Source organism: Hoplias malabaricus, chromosome 11 (genome assembly GCF_029633855.1).
Source record: "Hoplias malabaricus isolate fHopMal1 chromosome 11, fHopMal1.hap1, whole genome shotgun sequence".
Taxonomy (NCBI): Eukaryota; Metazoa; Chordata; class Actinopteri; order Characiformes; family Erythrinidae; genus Hoplias; species Hoplias malabaricus.
The window spans coordinates 2,942,554-2,969,819 of record NC_089810.1 but is presented as its reverse complement, the minus strand read 5'-3'; the positions used below and the strand labels follow the sequence as shown (position 1 = coordinate 2,969,819).

General features: G+C 45.9%; 1 protein-coding gene across 1 annotated transcript; it reads right to left on the bottom strand.

Annotated features, from left to right (window-relative positions):
* Positions 1-121: 121 nt before the first annotated feature.
* Positions 122-26,832, bottom strand: pstpip1a (proline-serine-threonine phosphatase interacting protein 1a). Its single transcript, XM_066685383.1, has 15 exons — positions 26,594-26,832; positions 22,732-22,832; positions 22,429-22,503; positions 22,002-22,036; positions 21,806-21,912; positions 20,752-20,814; positions 16,478-16,576; positions 14,951-14,996; positions 11,907-11,986; positions 9,954-10,052; positions 9,163-9,259; positions 3,117-3,204; positions 2,953-3,026; positions 1,983-2,092; positions 122-1,277 (listed from the first exon to the last, which is right to left on the bottom strand). The coding sequence occupies exons 1-15, from the start codon at positions 26,624-26,626 to the stop codon at positions 1,146-1,148; spliced, it is 1,239 nt and encodes a 412-aa protein (XP_066541480.1). The 5' UTR covers positions 26,627-26,832; the 3' UTR covers positions 122-1,145.
* Between the last annotated feature and the right edge of the window lie 434 nt (positions 26,833-27,266).

The window sequence follows — 27,266 nt, the reverse complement described above, 5'->3', positions numbered from 1 at the left end:
GGCTGGGTGAGTCTGACGGTCAGTGGCTGGCTGGGTGAGTGTGAGTGAGGGGCTGGGTGAGTGTGAGGGTCAGTGGCTGGCTGGGTTGAGTGTGAGTGAGTGGCTGGGTGAGTGTGAGTGAATGGCTGGGTGAGTGAGTGAGTGTCTTGGTGAGTCTGAGGGCGAGTGAGTGACTGGGTGAGTCTGAGGGTGAGAGTGAGTGACTGGGTGAGTCTGAGGGTGAGAGTGAGTGACTGGGTGAGTCTGAGGGTGAGAGTGAGTGACTGGGTGAGTCTGAGGGCGAGTGAGTGACTGGGTGAGTCTGAGGGTGAGTGACTGGGTGAGTCTGAGGGTGAGAGTGAGTGACTGGGTGAGTCTGAGGGTGAGAGTGAGTGACTGGGTGAGTCTGAGGGCGAGTGAGTGACTGGGTGAGTCTGAGGGTGAGAGTGAGTGACTGGGTGAGTCTGAGGGCGAGTGAGTGACTGGGTGAGTCTGAGGGTGAGAGTGAGTGACTGGGTGAGTGTGTGGTGCTCTGTCCAGGGTGTGTTCCTTCCTTGTTTCCAGTGACTCCACGCTGACTCCACCGCGACCCTGAACAGGACAACACACTTTTGAAAGATGAATGAGTGAAGGTAAACAGATGGAGTGTAATGAAACATCAGGCAGATAAACAGCCCCTGGGACAGTTGTTTTATTGTATGTTGTTAATACAAAGCAGATCCCATGGGGTTACACCCTGTGCCTCTCCTGTTCCTTCACTCGACCCTCCCTCACCCTCGAGTCTCTGCCCCCGGAAGTGTAGTGTGGGGGGGGGGTTTATAAAATATTGTTGAGGATTTAAAATATTCTCCCTGAATCACCCCAGTGACCCCAGCTCTGACCCTTTTACCAGTGAAGGTCCGTTAAACGAATAAAAACACACTTTGTTACTGAACACATTCCTTCAGTCAAGCAATAAATATATATTCAAATATAATGTGGTCTCTGAAAATAACTACAGAGATGTATTTACAGAGGACCCTGCTTCATTAAAGGCTCCACGCCGCAGTGGAGTCTAGGAGAAGGTTCTGCAGGGTTCTGTTCGTACGGATCCTCCTCACTGTGGAATTTAAGGTGGACCCAGGCTCTAATCCTCAGCAGAGGCCTGAACTCGGGCGGCTCCGTGATCAGATCTTGATGAGGTAAGAGCCGGGCACCAGGCCGCTCCGCCCGTTTAACCGCACCGTCCACCAGCCGTCGTCTCCCTGCTCCACCACCTGCAGGACGTCTCCCGACGAGATGGACAACTCGTCCCCTCCCTGCGGACACACAGCGGACAGTTAGCACGTCCGGTCTCATACAGCGCTATCTACGTTTCTTATGACAACGGTGTTATTAAGAGCCCTGTCATTGCTGGGAAGGTTTACACTAGATGCTGGAACATTGCTGTGAGGATCTGATGGTAATCAGCCTTGTTGGGGATTAGTTCTGGGCACAAACACCATTCCAACTCATCCCAGAAGTACTGGGTGGAGCTCAGACACTCCAGAGAACACTCTTCCACAGACAGATCACACTGGCTTATAGGCTACTGCTTCTCTTTAAAGGTACAGTACACAATTTTATCAGTGTCTGCCTGTGTTATTTTAATTAATCTACCTAGCCACCAGAGAGTGCTAGTGCGCGGGGAACCACAGCAACACAGCCAGCGGCTCCTGTGCTGAGTGCAGATTTACAAACAGCATTTCTCAGTCCCGGAATGCACTGGTGTTTACAATATCATTGAAATAATAACTATTATTAACGATGTTATTTATATTTGCAGTGTATTTGTACGTTAGAACGTGATAAAAAAAAAAATTGCCTAGTGCACCTTTAAAGCGAGGCGACACTGAGCTCCTGAACTTATGCAGAGAGCCCTGAGTGCTCCAGGTTAGTGTTACCTGTGTTACATCCACATCTGAACTATTAGCATCTGTTTAAAGGAATCATACACAAGACGCTGGACCGGCACTAAAGCCCACCTGAGCAATGTAGTCGTACTGGGCCTGGTACCTCTCTCCTGGGTTCCCTTCACTCTGAGCTGCGTTTCCAAACTGAGGAATGGAAGCATACACTCCATCTGAGTTGTCTCCTGTGAATAACAGACAAAGAAGGGGAGAGTTTCAGTGGAAATGAGAATGGAGCCTGGTTCTGGTCCGTATTGAGTTAAGGTCACAGCACTGTATTTGATTAAAACCCTTCTGTTTCTTCCTCCTGTTTAATCACCGATATCCTCTTCCTGAGACGCCAGAGTCTGAGGGTGTGGCCGTTCTCTATTAAGCAGTAAAATTATATCATACCCTGTCCAATCTGAACACCACTGTAGCTCACGGTCTGTACAGTGACAAAGGTTTCTGGAGTCGATTCGGTTACCATGGTTACCAATAACAATGCCCCCTTTCTCACGAGCCCCACAGCAGTGTTCTCCCCCTGTGTAAACAGCCCTGTTCAGAACGCACCTGTTCCTTTAAATGATAATGAGCCGCTCGCTGTTCACCCCGACCCCGAGCGCACAGCAGTGAGGAGCGAGGAGCAGGAGCTCTGGTTTTTAGCCGTTTTCACTCTGTTCTCTTTCTTCTCCGTTTTTACTCAGTGCTCTTATTTCTCCTTGTGTCTGTTTTGTTGAGTTTAACCTCACCTTTGTGCTCTCACATAAACGTGGGTCCAGTGCTGTGATTGGACAGATTTAGAAGAGGGGGCGGGGCCATTCTAAAGGCTCTGTACTTGACGTCAGAAATTGAGCAGCATCATGGTCTTGTGTGATTTAGTCACTGTGCGTGGTGTATCTCCTCTCTGTATGTATATACTTGTGTGTGTGTGTGTAGTTGTGTAGTTCTATAATGTAGTTTTGCATTGCATGTAACGTGTAAGTGTATTGTTTGTGTGAGTGCAGTGCTGTTGTGTGCTGGACCCTGGGCTGGAGAGTGTCAGTAAAGAGCAGCTGTACTCTACCGGCAGGGGGCGCTGGAGGCTGGGAGTCCGTGTTTCTGGGGCCAGAGTTGTTGCCTTGTAAGAGAGTAGAGAACCTGAAACACAGGCGCAGATTAAACACAGCTCTGTGGAAATATGCAAATTCACTAGTGGTTAACAACATGCAAATAAGCTCGAGTTCCTACCTCTTAATAACTCCGCCCCCAAAGCGCGCGCTGCCGTTACTGTCCCCCGATGATTCCCGGCTGTAGTAGTCTTCAAACGTAAGGGGAGCTACACACAACAACACACACACACAGTTATAGACACACACAATAACACACACACAGTTATATACACAAATACACACACAATTATAGACACACACAATCACACACACACACAGTTATATACACAAATACACAGTTATAGACACACACAATAACACACACACAGTTATATACACAAATACACACACATTTATAGACACACAATAACACACACATTTATATACACAAATACACACACACAATTATAGACACACACAATCACACACACACAGTTATATACACAAATACACAATTATAGACACACACAATAACACACACACACAGTGATATACACAAATACACACACAATTATAGACACACACAATAACACACACACAGTTATATACACAAATACACACACAATTATAGACACACACAATCACACACACACAGTTATATACACAAATACACAATTATAGACACACACAATAACACACACACAGTGATATACACAAATACACACACAATTATAGACACACACAATAACACACACACAGTTATATACACAAATACACACACAATTATAGACACACACAATAACACACACACAGTTATATACACAAATACACACACAATTATAGACACACACAATAACACACACACAGTTATATACACAAATACACACACAATTATAGACACACACAATAACACACACAGTGATATACACAAAATTGTAGACACACACAAAAACAGTTATAGACACACACAAAATTATAGACACACATACACAATTATAGACACACAAACACAATTATACACAAACACAATTATACACACACAATTATAGACACACAAACACAATTATACACACAATTATAGACACACAATTATAGACACAAACACAATTATACACACAATTATAGACACACAAACACAATTATACACACAATTATAGACACACAAACACAATTATACACACACAATTATAGACACATACACAATTATACACAAACACAATTATAGACACATACACAATTATACACACAATTATAGACACAAACACAATTATACACACACAATTATACACACACAATTATAGACACACAAACACAATTATACACACAATTATAGACACACAAACACAATTATACACACACACAATTATAGACACAAACACAATTATACACACAATTATAGACACACAAACACAATTATACACACAATTATAGACACACAAACACAATTATACACACAATTATAGACACACAAACACAATTATACATACACAATTATACACACACACAATTATAGACACATACTCAATTATAGACACATACACAATTATACACAAACACAATTATAGACACATACACAATTATACACACAATTATAGACACACAAACACAATTATACACAATTATAGACACACAAACACAATTATACACACAATTATAGACACACAAACACAATTATACACACACACAATTATACACACACAATTATAGACACACAAACACAATTATACACAATTATAGACACACAAACACAATTATACACACAATTATAGACACACAAACACAATTATACACACACAATTATAGACACAAACACAATTATACACACAATTATAGACACACAAACACAATTATACACACAATTATAGACACACAAACACAATTATACACAAACACAATTATAGACACAAACACAATTATACACACACAATTATAGACACAATTATAGACACACAAACACAATTATACACACAATTATAGACACACAAACACAATTATACACAAACACAATTATACACACACACAATTATACACAAACACAATTATACACACACACAATTATACACAAACACAATTATACACACAATTATAGACACACAAACACAATTATACACACACAATTATACACAAACACAATTATACACACACACAATTATACACACAATTATAGACACAAACACAATTATACACAAACACAATTATAGACACAAACACAATTATACACACACACTGAACTAAAAGGTTTCAGTAGTCCTGCTCCTTTGAATTCTGTGATGTTTATGTCAGAGTCTTGGGTTTGTGTGTCGTCCCGTGTGTATTCACCGGTCCCCCGCTGTCACTTGTCCTGCCATGATTCTGATTCCGGTTTTTTGGTCCCAGAGATGGATTATTAAAAATCATAAACAGTCACGTGGCATTAATAATGCGCTCTCACTGAGCTCAGCTCTGACTTCTCCACTGGAGCTTTCCCATCGAATATAGTTCTCCTGAACTCTCACTCTGTTTCTCACAAGGCATCACTAATAAATGACAGAGCTGGAGATTTCCTTCAGTTCATCAGTGCCCCAGACTTTACTCATATAACCAAACCTCGTCTCGTAAGTAAAGGTGCTTTGGCCACAGTAATCCACTCGGTCCTGAACATTAAACAGTTGGACTTCCATGATGTCACTACCATGAACACCTAGCTCTGAAAGTCCTCTCAACTATTTCACTGCTGTTGATTTATGTCCCGCCAAGAACAACCTTCTCTGATTTGAGTGAACCACTCACTGTCGCTTTATCTGTGTCATCTGTTATTATTTTGTTGGCTGATTTCAATATTATTGTTGACTCAAACTGTGCATTCTCCACTGGACTTTGCAATGTTTTTGAATGTTTTGGATTGACTCCGCATGTGGATTTTCCTACACATCCTCATAGACATGCACTTGACTTGCTTTGTACTCGTGGTCTTAGTAATGTTTCGGTCTCTGCTTCTGTTGTCGGTTTTTCTGACCATAAACTCAGAGTGTGGTCTACGTTTACCCTCTCCTAAAACCTATGTAAAATCTCTGGTTTCCTTTCAAAATCTTTCCTCTGTTTCCACCCAAACATTTTCTAATCTTCTCCAGACTTCTGCTTTGTCTGATCCTTCTAATCTGTCCTCTCCTGAAGACTTAGTCATGAACTACAATAGCACGGTTTCTGAAACACTTAACACTCTCAGTCTCGCCCCTCTCTGGACGAGACGTGTCCCTGCCATTCAACCTCTCCACGGTTCACCCCAGAGCTCAGAATCTTGAAAGTTAAAGTCAGACGTTTAGAGCGACTTTACAACAAAACTGTCCTTTCAGTTCATTTCTCCCTTTTTACTGAACAGGTTCCAATCACAAGGCAAGGCTGCAATTAAATACTGCCCTTTCCTCTTACTGCTCAAATCTTATAAACTCTGGTAGCCACAGGCAAAAAACTCTTTTTTCACACAATAAACAAACTTTTCTCTCCACCCTGAGCCCCTCTGCCCAGTGTCATTTATGGATTAATTTCAGAACAAAGTCGATAAAATCAATCTACACTTCCCTGTTCTTCCTGAGGCCGCCTCGCTCTCATCAGAGACACCTCTCTCTGTCTTTTCCCCTGTGGATTCTTCCACTGTCACTGAGGTCATCTCTAAGTCAACTTCCTGCACCTCACATTTAGACCCAGGCCCTACAGCTGCTCTACAGTCTGCTGCCTCTGATACCTCTCCTTTTAGAACTCATTTGATAAATCTGTGCTTTTCATTAGTTACTGTTCCTCTCTCACTTTAAACAGCTGCTCTCACCTTTATACTGAAGAACCCTGGGTCAGAACCTCTGTGTTTAACCAACCACAGACCTATTCCTGTCTTCCCCTTTCTCTCCAAAACATGGAAACAATTGTAGACACTGAGCTGCATGATTCTCAAATAACCTTTATGAACCCATTCAGCCTGGATTCCACACGTTACATAGTACAGATTCTGCTCTGGTTAAGGCTGTGAATGACTTACAGCTGTCTCCAGATGCTGGATTCCTTATTCCTGATTCTTTTGGATTTAACACCAGCTTTTGATACGCTCAGTCACAACCTACTTATATCAAGACTGTCATTATTGGTTTTCTGTCCTTGCTCTTCAGTGCTCTTCATTCCTCGCTGAGAGACATCAGTATGATACTATTCTCATGAATCTTATTAGGCCCCGGTAGATTGTGGAGTTCCTCAGGGATCTGTCCTTGGTCCTTTGCCTTTTATTATTTATGTTTCTCCCCTTGGTCAAATCATTCCACTGCTATTCTGACAATATCCAAATCTACATCAGCACTTCTTCCCTCGCTGCCTCTGCCCAGGCTTAGAGTGGAGTTATGGAGTTAAACATCTGGTTACAGAACGACTTCCACAAACTAAATGCAGAGAAGACTGGAGTTTTATTATTTGTAGCGAAGGCATCACTTTGTCGTCAGATTTCTCTGTAAATATTGATGGTGTTGATATTAAACCAGGCCCTTCCTTTAAAAACATAAAAGTCCTTTAGTGACCTTTAAAAGTCACTAAACTGTGTTTTCTGTGTGACACTGAACACTTATGTCCCAGGCTCAGTGACAGTGACAGTGACGCTGAAGTGTCGGTGAATTGACGTTCTCTCGTATTCATTACAGCAGCCCACTGTTCTACATCCAGTTCCACTGTTAAACCGTGCTCACCACCACCGAGCGTACAGCACACATCACTCCTGTGCTTCAGTAGCTGCACTGGCTTCCTGTTGAGCTTAGGATTAAATTCAGAATCCTGCTTCACACCTTCAGAGCTCTACATTGTCTGGCTCCTTCATTTCTGTCTGGACTCATTTCTTTGTGCTGTCCTTCCCTCGTCTCCGCTCCTCAACCTCTGTTCTCCTTACTGTCCCCTCAACTAAATGTTCTACCCCCGGGTGGCAGTCCTTTCAGTGCTGCCCCTAAACTTTGGAACTCTCTTCCTCCTCTTCTTCGCAACTCTTCAACTTTATCTTCTTCAAATCACTGTTAAAAACACCCCCCCCCCCCCCTTATGTAAAGCATCCCTGGGTTTGGGAAAGATGCTGTATACGTTGAACGTATTATTAATTATTATTACAAAATTATACACACACACACAGTTATATAGACACACACAATTAAACACACAAATACACACACACACGCAAATACACACAGTTATATAGACACACACAATTATACACACAAATACACACACACAAATACACACAGTTATATAGACACACACAATTATACACACAAATACACACACACACACGCAAATACACACAGTACTATAGACACACACAATTATACATACAAATACACACACACAAACACACACAGTTATATAGACACACAATTAAACACACAAATACACACAAACACACAAATACACACACACACACACACAAATACACACACAAACAAATACACACACAGTTATATAGACACACACAAATAGACACACACACACACAATTATACACACACACACAAATACACAGTTATATAGACACACACAAATACACACACACAGTTATACACACACATATTTATGCACACAAATACACAAACACAGTTATACACACACAATAATACACAAAATTATACAATAAAACAAAATCACACACAATATACACAATATCAGTACACAGCGGATGCTGAACAGATAAAACATTAAAAAGTCACCTCACTACTCTCTCCACTGTCCACTGTCCACTCCGCTCTCTCTGTAGTTCTACACTTACACACTGTACTTCACCTGTGGCTCTGCATACTTTATTACCCCCCTGTTCTTCAGCAGTGACACTGACGTGGTGGTGGTGTGTTAGTGTGTGTTGTGCTGGTGTAGAGTGGATCAGACACAGCAGTGCTGCTGGAGTTTTTAACCCCTGTGTCCACTCTCTGTCCACTCTGTGAGACACTCCTCCCTCGTTGGTCCACCTTGTAGATGTAAAGTCAGAGACAGTAGCTCATCTGTCGCTGCACAGTGTGTGTCGCTCGTCCTCTAGTCCTTCATCAGTGACACAGGGTTTAAAGGCTCCTGCAGCACTGCTGGAGTTACTCACTATGTAGTGCACTATAGGGAACGGAGCTCAGGAGACTAGTGAATGATTTTTCACACTAAATAGTGAATAGGGCCTTGGTTGAACTGAGCTGTTCCCACACTGACCTGCAGGGGCACTGCCCGTTCTCTTCAGCTCCACAAAGCTGTTGATGTCTGCCATGATGTCACATCCTTCCAGAATCACCCTCACTTCCTCATAACACTATAAACAAGCAGAGATGAGCAGGAAATACCTTAAGATCAGACATAATCAGCCCCAGAAGTAGAGTTAAACCCACAATTAGATGCAGAGTTAGACCCAGAGTCAGACACAGAGTTAGAGTTAGACCCACAATCAGACCCAGGGTCAGACACAGAGTTAGAGTTAGACCCACAATCAGACACAGAGTTAGACCCAGGGTCAGACACAGAGTTAGAGTTAGACCCACAATCAGACACAGAGTTAGACCCAGGGTCAGACACAGAGTTAGAGTTAGACCCAGGGTCAGACACAGAGTTAGAGTTAGACCCAGGGTCAGACACAGAGTTAGAGTTAGACCCACAATCAGACCCACAATCAGACCCAGAGTCAGACCCAGAGTCAGACCCAGAGTCAGACCCAGAGTCAGACCCAGAGTCAGACCCAGAGTCAGACCCAGAGTCAGACCCAGAGTTAGACCCAGAGTCAGACCCAGAGTCAGACCCAGAGTCAGACCCAGAGTCAGACCCAGAGTCAGAGTTAGACCCAAAGGAGTTAAAATCAATGTTAAACCCAGAGTTAAACCTGACATTAGACCCAAAATTAGTCCTAGAGTTACACTCAGGATTAGACCCAGAGTTAGACCCAGATGTAGACCTGGAGTTAGACTCAGGATCAGACCCATAGTTACACCTAGAGTTAGACCCAGAGCACTGACCTCATCATCTTTGACACACTGCATGGAGAAGTGGTTGCAGTGAACCCACATGGCGTTCCTCAGGATATTGATACGATCGCACTCCTGTTGCTGAAAGACCTGCAACAGTTCAGCACAGCACCTTATCTCCATGTCTGATACTGTTACTGTTCACTCATTCACTCATTCATTCATCCATTCACTCACACCTGAAAGACTTAAGCTCTGTGAGGTCTCCCCCTGGGAAATGACTTGTCCCCACTCTAATGGCCACACCCAGTCAGAGTGATGACCACGCCCACTTGAGTGGAGACCACACCCCCTCTTGGCTGCAGAGACTGACCCTTTGGTGGACGCACCTTTCATCTTTTGATATTCCCCCGTTTGTAGTGGACTCTTCTAAACGGAGAAACTGGAATATTTTATAAACCCTTCGCTCTGATTTCACCTCCATCCTGAACCTAATTCTACTCCACTGCCTTTAGTTTACTCTCTGTGTTTTTTATTATTACTGTTTTATATTTTTGAGCGAGTTGGCAACGTCAGTTTCAAGTGCCACTTTTCCACTGCAGGGTCCCTACTCCACTGGACTCTACTGGTCTGTTCTCCTCCTCCACCAGGTGAATCAGGTCCAGGTTCTGGAAGCGGATTCTTGTTCAGTGGCTGTTCTCTCGTGGTTCAGAGCGAGTCGAGTAGGGACTAAACCGTGGCGTGTAAACCTTGCAGAGCGCTGGTCGTCCAGAGAGAGTCGTCACTCTACGCCACGCAACGCAGACGACCAGCACCAACTCTCCATCTGTAAAATCTCCAGCTGCAGCAGAGATCACGTTTGTTTTTATCAGAGTCTCTGTTCAGCAGAAAGCAGAGTAACTAAAATTAGTGCTGGTTTCACACGGTTGAGGCTGATTTGTCAGATAATGTTAGCGTGGGAAGTGCAGCTTTAGTGAGTTAGCCACAGAACCTAAACCAGAAGCAGTGGCGTCAAGTTAAATTGGGCTTATCACATTTTGTACACTTTCTTTTTGATGCCAATCCGTCCTTGCGGCTCTCAATGTGTGTTCATGAGAAAAGTGAACTGAGTGAGTCCTGGGCTTGGAGACACAGCCTTGTCCCCAGTGCAGCACGGGGGACGATCTCAGATTAAACCTCTTAACAGAGACAGTGTCTGTGGATGGTTCACTCTCAAATTTATTTTAATAAATGTATTTACTGCTGTAGTGGTCTGTGTGTGAAAGGCAAGGTCAGTCTAGTGCCACTGTTATTCACAGGTCATTGGGGTCAAATGGAGAGGCGTGGACTCTCTGTGGGAGAAACTGGGGTTCAGAGACAAAAGGAATTATTAATAATCAGGATCTCATTCTGTGAATTTCAGTAATGTCAGGTCTGTGCTGTAATCAACATAAGAGAAAAAACGTTCATAATCAGTACAAAAGAAATAAAGTCACTCTAAATATTCACAAGCAGCTGATCGTGTGAACTGTGTGTTACTGTGCTGCAGAAATAGCTGGAGCCTGTAGACGGTTTTAACTTGGATTCGATGCATCTCTGTTTTGTTCTTGACTTAAACTGGGCTCTAATGGTCTAGAGTACGTCGGCAGTAGGGTTCTTTTATAATTTTCCCAGTGGTGCCTCTTCATTCATTTCTCCTGTTTAGGAACTGAGTGTAGGTGTGAATTTCCTACAGAGCTCGATAGTGGTGGCGTGTGTCTCAGAGTGAACCCGATGGAGCAGACTCGTCTGAACTCGCAGTTAGAGAAGTGTGTGCTGAGGGATGGTGCGCTGATGAATGATCAGTGTCTCTGGGTTAGCGAGGGGTGACCTGCGGTGGCACTCCGGGCGTGCCCGAGGTAGTCTTTTTGCCCGAGGTGAAGTGCCACGCTTGGGACCTGAAGCAGTGGCAGCTTTCGTGGACAGTAACTGAGCGGATGCTGTGGTTTAACGTGTCTGTGTATGAAACGCTAACCGCTGTCTCACCTCACATGTGCTCTCGTGCGTTGTCTCCCACTCCTGGCGAATCTTGTCCAGCTGCTCGATGTTGGACATGTACTGCTTCTCTGGACACACACAGATGATAAAGAAGGATTTCATTTATTTATTTTCACACAGCCACTGTAGGGGGCGCTCAGCTGGGGACCAGTGAGGTTTATCCACGAGTTAAACATTGGCTCCACATATGGAGGCTCTGCAGTATCAGAGATGGGTCCAGGATGGGTTTAACTGGCTCCATCTGAACCGAACACCCCACTCTGGGCCCATACAGGCCCCATATTCAGATACTAATGACAATTACCCACTGCATGGTCTCTGCTCGACTCGACTCTACTCTCCCCCTCCACCAGGTGAATCAGGTCCTGGTTCTGGAAGCGGGTTCTTGTTTAGTGGCTGTTCTCTCGTGGTTCAGAGCGAGTCGAGTAGGGACTAAACCGTGGCGTGTAAACCTTGCAGAGCGCTGATTGTCCAGAGAGAGTCGTCACTCTACGCCACGCAATGGATTAGGGTCCAGTAGAGTCCAGTAGAATCAGTACCATGCAGTGGAAAAGTGACATTAATGAGCTGCCTACTGGTTGATCTGATACAGGCAGCCCCCCAGGTCCCCACTGTTCCGTCCGGCTAAGTAGTGATGGCTGACACATTACATTGTTGTCTACAAAGTACACGTACAGACGAGCTCAAGTGCAGCGGGTGTGATTTAAGGTGCAGCTACAAAGGACTCTGATGTTTGCTTCATATTTGAATTGTCCATTCCACCTTAACTGCTACAGCATGAGGCTGAAGCTCAGAGTGGTGTTACAGGGTGCAGTACAGTGCAGCACCTACAAAGCTATGTTTGGCTTCTTATACTTTCCATTCCACCTTAAATGTTACTAACGTCCCGCACCTTTGGGGCACGGTGCAGAACTGGAATTAGAAGCTGCTGAATTACAGCTGACTTCAGCTTTTCATCCCATTTAAGGTGGAAGTGTGGTGTTTCTGTGTATGGAACTGAAGAGAAGCTCAGGCTCACTGCACTGTGACCTGGTTTGGGACGTGTGTCAGTAATGAACACGGCTCATGTGCAGCTGCTCCCCTGTGACCTCAGACCCTCAGCGCTGCGTCAGTGTCACAGTTAGAGGAACTCGTTTAGAGGTGGTGAGGATTTCTGAGAGAAGAAGCGCAGCAGCTCGATTATATTTAGGCCCCGTGTCTGTCTGTCTGTCTGTCTGTGTGTGTGTGTGTCTGTGTGTGTCTGTGTGTGTCTGTGTGTGTCTGTGTGTGTGTGTGTGTGTGTGTGTGTGTGTGTGTGTTCCTGCCTGTACTGAACTCATACGCCATGGTGGAGATGGAGAAATTCAGAGGTGGGGAAGTGAGCTGAGCTCAGGACTTGAAGGGGTTTGTTAAAAACCCAAATCTAACTCTGAATGAATATTTAAGGTGGAATGGAAAGATTGATGTAATACAAGAATTCAGTTACATTGCTGCATAGTTTAATACTGGAAGAAAAATCTAAACTCTACTAAAAAACTAAAACTAAAGGCATGTTACTGTGACATCTGTGTTACACTCTCTCTCTCTCTCTCTCTCACTCTCTCTCTGTGTGTGTGTGTGTGTGTGTGTGTGTGTGTGTGTGTGTGTGTGTGTGTTATGGGGTGTGGGGCAGGTTGAAGATGAACACAGCTCACTGACCCTGGGGGCTTTAAGGTGGTGCTTCAGGTTGTAATATGGTGCAGCTGATATGAAGCTGCATTATTCCATTCCACCTTAAATGGTCTTCCCAAACATTTGAAATATCATCTCTAAAATTTCTAAAAAGAAGCTGCTGTATTAAAGCCAACTTTGTTTCCTATTTGACGTGGAATGGAAATAGTTTTGCTGCGAGTGCTGTTTAATCTGGAGGTAGGTGTGTGGTTCTAAATCAGTGACGTAACTGTGATTTATTTCCCACCGCCGGGTTTCTCTAATCCTCTCCAGGTCAGAGGCTCATTTCTGCTCAAAAATGATATCACTGAGGGACGCTCCCACACGGGAATCAGCTGATACACATTTAGAAAATACAGACTGGTAATATTCCCCCGATTAACCGTTTAGACAAATGTAACAATTATTTACAGAATATTTTAGCTTTCAACAAAATACACAAACGTTAAAATGAAAGGTGTCTCCTGAGAAAGTTTACTGAAGTAACCGGTCCAAACAGAGACTGGACACAGAGTTAAACTCTCTTTCTAGTTCAACAAATAATAGATTGATAAACTAATAATGAAAAAAAATAATAGTGAATGTTAAACACACACAGACCCAGTGGCTGTTTAGCTGGGGTTCTGTTCGACGCCGCAGTGCTTCGGCTCTGCCTCTGTGTTTCTCCACACTCTTTCTACACCTTCATCAGTCTGGTTTTGTTTAGAACAGTCTTCTTACGGCATTAAATACAAGTGTATAAATGTTGGTTTGAAATATTAGCCAATGCCTAAAATCTTAATCAAAGAGGTACAGATATAACTCAGATTTTGCAGCATTAACCCTAACATCAGCAGTCGTCACTGCCCACACTTCACTCACATTCTGACCAGGTGAGGGCGGAGGGGGAGGGGCTTCCTCTCATTAATGTCACCACACAAAGGGGACACACAGGGGACACACTGCGGACACAAAGGGGACACACCGCGGACACAAAGGGGACACACCGCGGACACAAAGGGGACACCCTGGGGACACAAAGGGGACACACCGCGGACACAAAGGAGACACACCGCGGACACAAAGGAGACACACAGGGGACACACTGCGGACACAAAGGGGACACACCGTGGACACAAAGGAGACACACAGGGGACACACTGCGGACACAAAGGGGACACACCGCGGACACAAAGGGGACACACCGCGGACACAAAGGGGACACACCGTGGACACAAAGGAGACACACAGGGGACACACCGCGGACAGAAAGGGGACACACAGGGGACACACCGCGGACACAAAGGGGACACATGGGAAAGCAGTAGCTGTAAATTTACATTAAGCGTGATCTGACGCCTCACCTGCGTCTCCCGCGGCGTCTCTGCTCTGCTTGGCCTTGTTCTGGATCTGTGAAGCCGTGAGACACAGTTAAGAGCGGTTTATAAAGTCAGTGGATGACACTCAGGAGCCGATGGCCAACTGTGAAATGAAGGACGTGTTTGTCTCCTCTCAGCTCCGTGTCCACAGTCACAGAGCGCTCCTCAACGCTTCGTTAGAAACCTCTGAGCACTGCCTGAGACCGACTGGAGTCAAACTTTTTTATTTGGAGAAAGAACTAAGGCAAAATATCAAGGTCAAAAGCAGCAAAACAGACACAAGGAACGCAGGGAAATAAGAGCCCGTAGAGGAAGGAGAACCAGGGGAGGTCCTGATGAGTGTTTCCCTGTGAGGGACAGTAAGAGTGTGTTCAGTTTGATTTGATTAAAACGAACCCCGCTGTGATTGCTCTGTGACTGCGGTTCAGTTAAAACTCTGGTGTGAATCAAACAAGTGCAGGGTCTCTGTCTGTTTCTAAATGAACTCTGGTGCGGTTCTTTTTTGAAGTGTGGAACACATTAAAACGCTCCGAACGCCTCTCTGTGGCTGTGGTTCAGAGGGTGGAACAATTTGTGTCATTTTGTGAAACTACCCCCAGAAAAACCCTGAGAAGTTCATTATCCCCAGCTCACGACGCAGAATAAGTGTGTCATGTGTCACTTTATTTACTTTCTTTATTTCAATTCTAAAAGTGTGAGTGTGAACTCGACAAAGGGGGGGGGGGGGTAGTGGTGTTAGGCCTCCCACAATGCCCCAGTGAACTCTGCCTTGGATTCTTCATCTCCTTCCTGTGTTTCTTTCTCCTTTCTCAGTGGCTGCGCTGTGTTGAGTCTGTGATCTGTTTTGTGTGTGGTTCTGCTCTTTAGTGTCATCTCCCCCCAGTGACCTGTGTTCACCCCCACCCCCCGCCCCACAGATCTGCAGGGCTCTGGTCTCCTCGGTGTGATCAGACCTGCTACTGCATTCAGCACTTCTTCTTTACACAGGATTTCACGCACGCGAGTGTGATGCGAGAGCTCCTAGAGAAGCGCATGATTTCTGTGTGTTTCAAAGTGTATTTTCACTCACCGTCTGCTGCATGTCCCCTGTCCCCCGCCTGTGTGTGTGTGTGTGTGTGTGTGTGTGTGTGTGTGTGTTGGGGAGTTGTCACACTTTGGTTGGGGGATAGTGTGACTGACACCTGGGGAGAAAATCTTGTGAAAACAACATAAATCACAAGTGTGTGTGTGCAAGTGGGTGTGTACGTGTGTGCAAGTGGGTGTGTACATATGTGTGTGTGTGTGTGCAAGTGTGAGTGTACATGTGTGTGAGTGTGTGTGTGTGTGTGTGTGTGTACAAGTGTGAGTGTACATGTGTGTGTGTGTGTGTGTGCAAGTGAGTGTACATGTGTGTGAGTGTGTGTTTGTGTGTGTGCACAAGTGAGTGTGTGTGTGTGTGTGTGTGTGTGTGTTTTAGAGTGTGTTTGAGAGAGAGAGGTGGGGGTGTAGAGTGGAGCTGAAGGACTACTTCACCTTCTCGGCCTGTTTGGGGGTGGTGGCGCTGTTGATCCGCTCGGCCACCTGCTCGGCCTCGTCCGCCTCCCTGCACTTCTGTTCATACGAGCGTTTAGACTGAGGAGAGAAGAGCAGCCCTGTGAGACTCTGACCAGCCAAAACATTACACACATATTGTTTAGTCTCTGCTCTTCACTCTCCACACTCCACTCACTCTCCACTCTCCACTGTCCACTCACTCTCCACTCTCCACTGTCCACTCACTCTCCACTGTCCACTGTCCACTCACTCTCCACTCTCCACTGTCCACTCACTCTCCACTTTCCACTGTCCACTCACTCTCCACTCTCCACTGTCCACTCACTCTCCACTCTCCACTGTCCACTCACTCTCCACTTTCCACTGTCCACTCACTCTCCACTCTCCACTGTCCACTCACTCTCCACTGTCCACTGTCCACTCACTCTCCACTCTCCACTGTCCACTCACTCTCCACTTTCCACTGTCCACTCACTCTCCACTCTCCACTGTCCACTCACTCTCCACTCTCCACTGTCCACTCACTCTCCACTTTCCACTGTCCACTCACTCTCCACTCTCCACTGTCCACTCACTCTCCACTCTCCACTGTCCACTCACTCTCCACTTTCCACTGTCCACTCACTCTCCACTCTCCACTGTCCACTCACTCTCCACTCTCCACTGTCCACACTCCACTCACTCTCCACACTCCACTCAATCTCCACTGTCCACTGTCCACTCACTCTCCACTGTCCGATGTCCACTGTCCACTCTCCACTCACTCTCCACTCCCCACTGTCCACTCACTCTCCACACTCCACTCAATCTCCACTGTCTACTGTCCACTGTCCACTCACTCTCCACTGTCCACTGTCAACTCTCCACTCACTCTCCACTGTCCACTCACACTCCACTGTCTACTCTCCACTCATTCTCCACTGTCCACTCTCTGCTCACTCTCCATTCTCCACTCCCACTCCCCACTGTCCACACACTCTCTACTGTCCATTCTCCACTCACTCTCCACTGTCCACTCTCCCCTCACTCTTTACTGTCTACAATCTACTGTCCACTCTCCATTCTCTACTATCCACTGTCCACTGTCTGCTCACTCTCCACTGTCCACTCTCCGCTCACTCTCCATTCTCTACTATCCACTCACTCTCCACACTCCACTCTATCTCCACTGTCCACTCACTCCACTGTCTGATGTCCACTGTCCACTGTCCACTCTCCATTCACTCTCCACTGTCCACTCTCCACTGTCCACTCTCCACACTCCACTCAATCTCCACTGTCCACTCACTCTCCACTGTCCACTGTCCACTGTCCACACACTCTCCAATGTCCACTCTCCACACACTCTCCACTGTCCACTCACTCTCCACTGTCCACTGTCCACTCATTCTCCACTGTCCACTCTCTGCTCACTCTCCATTCTCCACTCCCACTCCCCACTGTCCACACACTCTCTACTGTCCACTCTCCCCTCACTCATTACTGTCTACAATCTACTGTCCACTCTCCACTCTCCGCTCACTCTCCATTCTCTACTATACACTGTTCACTCTCCACTGTCCACTGTCCATTCACTCTCCACTGTCCACTTTCCACACACTCTCTACTGTCCACTCTCCACTCACTCCCCACTGTCCACTCTCCGGTCATTCTCCATTCTTCACTGTCCACTCTCCACTCAATCTCCAATGTGCACTGTGCACCCTTCACTGTCCACACACTCTCCATTGTCCACTCTCCACTGTCCACTCTCCCCTCACTCTTTACTGTCTACAATCTACTGTCCACTCTCCACTCTCCGCTCACTCTCCATTCTCTACTATCCACTGTCCACTCTCCACTCACTCTCCACTGTCCACTCTCCACTCACTCTCCACTGTCCACTCTCCGCTCACTCTCCATTCTCCACTGTCCATTCTCCCCTCACTCTTTATTGTCTACAATCTACTGTCCACTCTCCACTCTCCGCTCACTCTCCATTCTCTACTATCCACTGTTCACTCTCCACTCACTCTCCACTCACTCTCTACTGTCCACTCTCCACTCACTCTCCACTGTCCACTCTCCACTCACTCTCCACTGTCCACTCTCCGCTCACTCTCCATTCTCCACTGTCCATTCTCCACTCAATCTCCAATGTGCACTGTGCACCCTTCACTGTCCACACACTCTCCATTGTCCACTCTCCACTGTCCACTCTCCCCTCACTCTTTACTGTCTACAATCTACTGTCCACTCTCCATTCTCCGCTCACTCTCCATTCTCTACTATCCACTGTTCACTCTCCACTCACTCTCCACTGTCCACTCTCCACTCACTCTCCACTGTCCACTCTCCGCTCACTCTCCATTCTCCACTGTCCATTCTCCCCTCACTCTTTATTGTCTACAATCTACTGTCCACTCTCCACTCTCCGCTCACTCTCCATTCTCTACTATCCACTGTTCACTCTCCACTCACTCTCCACTCACTCTCTACTGTCCACTCTCCACTCACTCTCCACTGTCCACTCTCCACTCACTCTCCACTGTCCACTCTTCGCTCACTCTCCATTCTCCACTGTCCATTCTCCACTCAATCTCCACTGTCCACTGTGCACCCTTCACTGTCCACACACTCTCCATTGTCCACACTCCACTGTCCACTCTACACTCACTCTTCACTCTCCACTGTCCACTCTTCACTCACTTTCCACTCATGCTCCACTGTCCACTCCCTACTGTCCACACACTCTCCACTCACTCTGCACTGTCCACTCTCCACTGTCCACACACTCTCCACTCACTCTGCACTGTCCACTCTCCACTGTCCACATGCCACTCATGCTCCATGTCCACTCTCCACTGTCCACTCTACACTCACTCTCCACTGTCCACTCTCCACTGTCATTAGAGAGGTCAGAATCAGGACAGAATCAGGATTAGAATCAGGGTCAGAGTCAGGTCAGAATCAGGGACAAAATCAAGGCCAGAATCAGGTCAGAATCATGACCAGAACAAGATAGGATAAGGGTCAGAATCAGGGTCTGAATCAGGACAGAATCAGGTCAGAATCAGGCTCAGAACAGGGTCAGAATCAGGATAGAATCAGGGTCAGAATCAGGATAGAATCAGGGTCAGAATCAGGATAGAATCAGGATAGAATCAGGGTCAGAATCAGGATAGAATCAGGGTCAGAATCATGGACAGAATCAGGATCAAAATCAGGGTCAGAATCAGGATAGAATCAGGGTCAGAATCAGGATAGAATCAGGGTCAGAATCAGGATAGAATCAGGGTCAGAACCAGGGTCAGAATCAAGATAGAATCAGGGTCAGAATCAGGATAGAATCAGGGTCAGAATCAGGATAGAATCAGGATAGAATCAGAGTCAGAACCAGGGTTAGAATCAGGATAGAATCAGGGTCAGAATCAGGATAGAATCAGGGTCAGAATCAGGATAGAATCAGGATAGAATCAGAGTCAGAACCAGGGTTAGAATCAGGATAGAATCAGGGTCAGAATCAGGATAGAATCAGGATAGAATCAGAGTCAGAACCAGGGTTAGAATCAGGATAGAATCAGGGTCAGAATCAGGTCAGAATCAGGGTCAGAATCAGGATAGAATCAGGATCAGAATCAGGACAAAATCAGGGTCAGAATCAGGATAGAAACAGGCTCTGAATCAGAACAGAATCATGGTCAGAATCAGGGTCTGAATCAAGACAGAATCAGGACACAATTAGGGTCAGAATCAGTGTTAGAATTAGGACAGTATCAGGGTCAGAATCAGGACAGAATCAGGGCAGAATCAGGTTCAGAATCAGGGTCAGAATCAGATCAGAATCTGGGTCAGAATTAAAGTTAAGGAGCTTATTCTGTGAAATAGCGCTGAGCACTGATCTGAGAACCCGCTGCAGATGGAGGAACTGCAAACATTTTATATTTAAACTGTATGGAACCCGTTGTGAAACACAGTGTGTGTTTGTGTGTGCGCATATGTATGTGTGTGTGTGTATATACGCACGCGCGTGTCTATGTGTGTGTGTTTGCACAGTACAGAAATATTATTGATGCAGAGAAGTGTGACTTCCTGGAGCTGGGGACACATGCGTTCACTGCAGCACACGGAAACACAGCCGATTTGAATGGGCTTTGAATGTTTCTTCCTCTTCCTGTTCTGCTGATCTCTCTCTCTCTCACTCACACACACACACACACACATTCCTTGAATTCTCTCTGTTTTGTGGCAGGACTTTAAAGTTTCAGACTCACCTCCATTGTTTTCTTGAAGAGAGAGACTTTGGTTTTCTGCACCTTCTCCATCAGCCCCTCGAACTGCAGCAAAGAGGAAAACACTGTGTTTACAGCGGGAACACGTTGTTAAAGTCTTTCTCATACCGCAGTCACATCTCAGCCTGATCTGTCTCACTTGAGGTTCTCATGTCTGTTACGGCACGGTTATGACTCAGTTATGACTTAGTTATGATTCAGTTATCACTCAGCTACAGCTCAGTTATGACTCAGTTATGATTCAGTTATGACTCAGCTACAGCTCAGTTATGACACAGTTATGACTCAGTTATGACTCAGCTACAGCTCAGTTATGACACAGTTATGACTCAGTTATGACTCAGCTACAGCTCAGTTATGACACAGTTATGACTCAGCTACAGCTCAGTAATGACTCAGTTACAGCTCAGTTATGATTCAGTTATGACTCAGTTACAGCTCAGTTATGATTCAGTTATGACTCAGTTATGACTCAGTTAAGATTCAGTTATGACTCAGTTATGACTCAGTTACAGCTCAGTTATGACTCAGTTATGACTTAGTTATGATTCAGTTATGACTCAGTTATGACTCAGTTTTGACTCAGCTACAGCTCAGTTATGACTCAGTTATGACTCAGTTATGACTCATTTACAGCTCAGTTATGATTCAGTTATGACTCAGCTACAGCTCAGTTACGACAAATCAGACGTTCTGAACAGGGCTGTTTACACTGCTGTGCGCTCGGGGTCGGGGTGAACAGCGAGCGGCTCATTATCATTTAAAGGAACAGGTGCTGAAAGCGGGCGTTCTGAACAGGGGCTGTTTACACAGGGGGAGAACACTGCTGTGGGGCTCGTGGCGTTTTATTGTGTCACTGTGTCATTGAGAAAGTAGAGGCTTTGTGCTTAGTGCCGCACTGAGACAGAGACAGAGGACAGAGTGGAAGTGGAAAAGAAGAGGCTGCAGAGTCTGTGGGCTGCTGGGTTTTTTGTGGTGGGTCTTTACAGGAAGTGCCCTCTGGGACTAAGTGCAAACCCATGTTTCTGATGTGTACCTTCTTCCTCTGTTCTTTCTGCCGCTCTCTGAACTGCTCCATGCGCTTCACCTCCTCCTTCAGCATCCCGGACAGGTGGACGTGCAGGTTCCCCACGTTCTCGATCTCTGTAACAGAGAACACATACGCATCACTGACCCTCACCATCCCTCACAGCCCCTCAGTTAAACTCATTATAAACACAGCCCTCACTCACGTGCTTTCAGCTGCTCAAACGAAGCCTTTAAGGTGCTGCAGGAACAGGTCGGATACAGGTGTTACTCACAGACACAACAACAGAGAATAAACATTAAAGATTTACTGTAACTACATCCACACTTCTGTGCAGTGGAGTTTCATTCTCAAAAGTTTGTTAAAGCTGCAGTTGTTCACCCCCCGGATAAACTCTGTTTGGTAAAGGGTTTAGACTCAGGCTGCTCTTGTCTCCAATGAAGCAGTTAAAGTGTGTGTGTGTGTTAGTGAAGAGCTTTCCCCAGTGTAAAAAAATCTATTGGGGAGTTTATAAAGAAGCCAGGCTCATGTCTGTGGAGTGATATAATGCTTAATATTAATAAAGTGATATAATGATTGATATTGATTAGTTATTGATGAGGACTGAGTGCACGCCATGTTCCTGAACTCACCCTGTTTCACTCTGACCTCCCGCTTTCCGGGCGATGGTGATCAGCTCTTTGCCGTATTTCTCTTCTGCTGACGCCCTGAGAAAAGAGGGCTCACCTTTCACCACACAGCATCTCTGTTCACAACCCCCCAGTTCAGTCCCCGTCAGTTCCACTCGTTAGCTAGAACCCCCTTAAATCACACAGTGCTACCAAGCCAGGAGGGCGAGGCATGCCCATGCTTTACTGGACAGCTCAGCACGCTTGGAGGAGAATGCTAACTAGAATCCTGCCCCCGACAAGTGAGAGATCCTAGGGAACCCTCACCTCATCTTCAGCAGCTCCTCCATGTCTTTGCAGGTCCGCCGTCCATCGCAGAATCTCTGGGTCAGAGCCTCGTAGCCGGCGTTGCTGGTGAAATCTGTGCCCTGAAATCCAACAAAAAAATCCTTCTCTGAGCGTTTGTTCTGCATCTTATGATTATAAACATTTCCCTCGGCAAGAAATCAACATCCGGAGTCAAGCTGAAGGCCTCAGCGAACTCCTGGAGCTACGTTATCTGCAGTTACAGCTTCTCCTGATCTGTGAGGTCACTGACGGGGAAGCAGTGTCTTTAGACTCGTGTAGTTGCTCCATGTAGTTTCTGCATTTTTATACAAAAAAATATCATCCCCCACTACACCCCACCTGGTCCGTCTACAGCCTGCAAACCCCCCACCGCCGCTCGCCGCATCACTCCACTGCCTTCGTTCGCAAAGCCCTGCGTTTATCGGCCAGAGGTGAAGCTTAAAATACCGTGTGCCCTGTAGAACACTATAAAGAGCACCTAGTTTCAGATCTGGGGGTGGACAGCATTCGTATGAATGAGACACCCGCAGCAAACGAAGCTCTCACGACAACAGCAAAAACTCTAAAGAGACCAGATGTGTTTCCAGGCCATTCTCCAAATTGTAGTAAAACAGGACTCTGTTCATTCTCTCAAAGATTAATTTAACCACAAAAGCTGGAAGAAAAGATCTCCCATTTTTTTCAGTCTCCAGCTGCTCCACAGTTCTCCTCTTCACAATGACCTCAGGAGACAGATCTGGACTGTGCTCAGTGACAGTGGTTTTCTGAAGTCCTCAGTACCTCCATGTGTCTGGATCAATCACAGGGGGGTGAGGCTTTCTCCTGCAGAACCGTCTGAGGGCTGGAAGGTCAGGCTCATTCAGCAGTGGTATCCAACCTTGATCCTCCTTTTATGCGTTTTATAAACCACACTTCAAGGAAAGATTAGACACTCACTAAAAATTCAATGAAAAATTTAACTGTAATTTGTAAATTCACTTGACCCTTTTTTTCACAGATAAAAGGGCAAAGTAAATAGTTTCAGATTTTCTGTTTGTTACGTGTGTGTAACTGTGTGAAGTTAGAAAATCTTCTTTCACACAACAGTTGAGTCACTGAAGGTGTCCCTCAAGGGTCAGTTCCAGGTCCTACATTGTTTTCTATGAATGTCAGTAATGTTCTGATTGTTGCTGGTAATTCTTGTATTTGTTTATATTTATTTACAGATGAGAGGGTTCTGTGCGGTTCTTCCTCTGACTGTGTACTGTCTACAATCTGAGATCTTCCTCTGGGTCCAAAACACCTTCTCCACGCTGAGCTTATCTTTAACATCTCTAAGGTACAGAGCGCCCAGCCCCGGCGAGGGAGCCGCAGTAAAACAGGACACAACTTACAAAGTTAAACGTGATTTCTGTTCAGAAGCCGTTCCTCCTTCACTCACGCTGCTCTTCTCCTGGTTGCTGGTACACTTTACAGATGCCGTGTAAAAAGTTCACGTCAGAAGCTTGATGCTCTGCACCACTCTGTTCTTCACTTTGTTACCGATGCCCTTTTAGACCTCATCACTGCACACTTTACTGTGGTTAACTGTCCTCTTTACACAGCGCTGCTTCACACTCATTTACACAGCCCTCATCTGTCACTCTGTCAGAGAGGAATTTCACTGAGGGCATCAACAAAGGTGACTCTTCTCTTCTTCAATCATTCACTGTATCTACACACTCTTCAGGTTCATCACTGAAAACCCCCTGAAACTAACTCTACTCCTGGTTCATCATGGACCCACGAAACCCACAAACGTTACTTGTCTTTAGGGACTGTATCAGAAGTGTCATTAACATCACTGCCCTGTCCCTGCTGCTCTCTGATTGATTTTGTCTATTATTTTAGTTGAGTTTATTAATACAGTGCTTTTTACAACATGATCCACAGAGAAAAAGAACAAATGCAGTATTTATTCATGTTTCTCCTGTACATCGACCCAAGCAGCAAATACTTTATATTTTGTTTATTTTTTCATGTTCTCCCAAAAAAAGCATATTCAGCATTTTCTTCCGCCTCTGCGTTTCCTTCCCTCTCAGTGTGAAAGAGTGGAACTTCTGTGCATTCTCCCTCCGGCTGCTCCACAGTCAGTGGTCACATTCGTCAGGTTCTTCTCTTCATGACGACCACAGGAGACAGATCTGGACACGCGCTGCTCACGCTGTTGGAGCACACGCAGAAGGCCTGGCATCGTCCTGCTGAAACCACCATGGCCTTCCCGAAAAAATGTCACCTCGATGGCAGCGTATGTCTTTCTAAAATCCCAGTGTTCACCTCCACATCCGCAGACCCCTCCGCAGTGGGCACTGATGCATTTTCATTAGTAACAGTCTGGATTTTCTCATTGGTGTTGTGTTGAATCTGAGGTTTCTCCCAAAAACAAGTTGAAAACTGGACTCCTCTTTGGGTCCATCTCCGATGACTTTGGGCACAGAGTTTTTGTTCACATTTAATACGTCTTCCTCTTTTTATGCCACAGTTGCAGATGCATTTCTTGATGCAGTGGTGGAGTGTGTTCTCTGACAGTGTTTTTCCATTAATCACTGGCGGTGTGTCACACCAATTCAGACCCTTGATTTTAACACACGGACCTTCCTCCGACTCCTGAACCTGTGTACGGTCCGATTCACAGACATCACTGGAGTCCTTTGGTCTTTAAATAACATTTTAAGAGAATTACCACAACTCAGATTCCTGTTTTACTGCCCTTTACACAATGTCCATTGTTTCCGGAGACAGGGGGACGTAAATGTTCAGGATTGTGTAAATGGTGATGAAAGGTTACGGAGGGGTGATCCAGGTTTAAGAAAGCAGCTTCATCATTAACGGGCTTCTCCACACCTCCCTCTTGCCAGGAGTTTATTCGCCCGGGGTTTGGGAATTAAAGTGAGGGATTAGTGTTGATTCAGAGACAACGACCAGAACAAAGTAGAAACAGAAAACCCCTGTGGCTCAGTGTTTCTAGGTGTTGTTCCAGTCATGTGTGCGTTAGCACTGCAGCTCAGTCACGGACACTCTGCCTGTCCTCCACTGTGACAGAATGGAAAAGTTGCTCAGGAAGAGCAGAGCCTCTGTGCAGCTGAAACAGGTTTACGAAGTGAGAGCTGCGATGCAAATCACCCGAGAAGCTGTTCACAGCTCAGTGACTGCTGCTCTTTACACAGAGCCCACAGAAGTGTGGAAGTGGTGCACCATAACAAAGATAGAGGTGCATTTAAGGCTGCCGTCTACAACTACGAGACGGATAGCTTCAGCCCTCTGCGCAGGTGACGCATTCTTCCCAAAATAAATATGGCACTTCAGAACATTTGACAAAAACAAACGAGGTCAGATACATGGCCAAACACACAGCTACAGCACTGATTAACCGTTTATAACATTATGTAGCAGCATGTGAGCCTTAGGTCACTGCTCAGTGCTCTGCAGCGCTGGACTGAGGAGCGATGGACTGATCCAGAGCTAATCGTTTGATATTAAAATTCTGGTGTTTAAAACCCTCACAGAAATGTTCTGTCATCTGGTGAAAAGCCTCCTGAGACGAGGAGAGCCTCAGCGGAGAATTCAGGACAAACTCCCGATTAAAGCCCTTCACTTCAGAAGAAACCATGGATGAAGCGTGTGACTAAGTGTGTGTTCAGAGTGTGAAGTGTGATCAGAAATGTTCTCCGTTCTCAATGGAAGTTTGTTTCTGAGAACCCTAAATCAATCTCAAAGCTCAGTTAAGATTCACTCCGTATTCAGTTCGGCAGGAGGTCTGACCCCGCCTGCCGTCCTCGAGCCCTGCACAAGCGTACGGTCGGAGCTACGCCCCAGCACTCACCCAGAAAGCATCTTTGAACTGTAAAGTGACCATCTCCAGTCTCCGTCGCTGTCTCTCGCTGTAGACGATTGCTCCTCCACGGACCGGGACGAACCGAGCAGAACTTCAGTTAACAAAAGACAGGAGAAGAACACGCACAGGAAACCAGAAACCTCACTGCAGCTCACTTGTGGTGCCTCAGTTTGACTGAGATGAGGAAGAGGTGTTGCATTATGTCATTAACCACAGACTGAAAGATAACCGTCTGAATGCTGTCAATTTAAATAGTGGAAGGGGCTGAGCCTGCCGCCTCTGCATGACCCCGAGGCAGCGCTCTCTCGGCTCTGGGCGGGACACCGCACACACCGCGGGACGCACGCCTTTAACTAATCCCCAGAGAAAGAGGAGTTTAAACCTGCCTCGCACTTTTAGAGCCGCGGCGCCCCCCGGCTCAGACACAGGGACACAGCATCGGGGGTCTGTGCTTCCCATGATGCCCTGGTGCTCCTGAGAGTGTGTGTGTGTGTGTGTGTGTGTGCAGGAGCTGAACCTCTGTGATGTTTTGTTGTTTATTTTGTTGTGATTTATGTTGTTTTCACAAGATTTTCTCCCCAGGTGTCAGTCACACTATCCCCCAACCAAAGTGTGACAACGCCCCAACACACACACACATACACACACACACACACACACA

Excerpts from the sequence above, each read along its gene's own strand:
- pstpip1a (XM_066685383.1), bottom strand. The coding sequence starts at position 26,626 with ATGGTCACTTTACAGTTCAAAGATGCTTTCTGG. Across the intron at positions 22,037-22,428 it reads GGAGGTCAGAGTGAAACAGG|CACCTTAAAGGCTTCGTTTG; the intron begins GTGAGTTCAGGA and ends CTGTTCCTGCAG. Across the intron at positions 1,278-1,982 it reads AGTACGACTACATTGCTCAG|GGAGGGGACGAGTTGTCCAT; the intron begins GTGGGCTTTAGT and ends GTGTGTCCGCAG.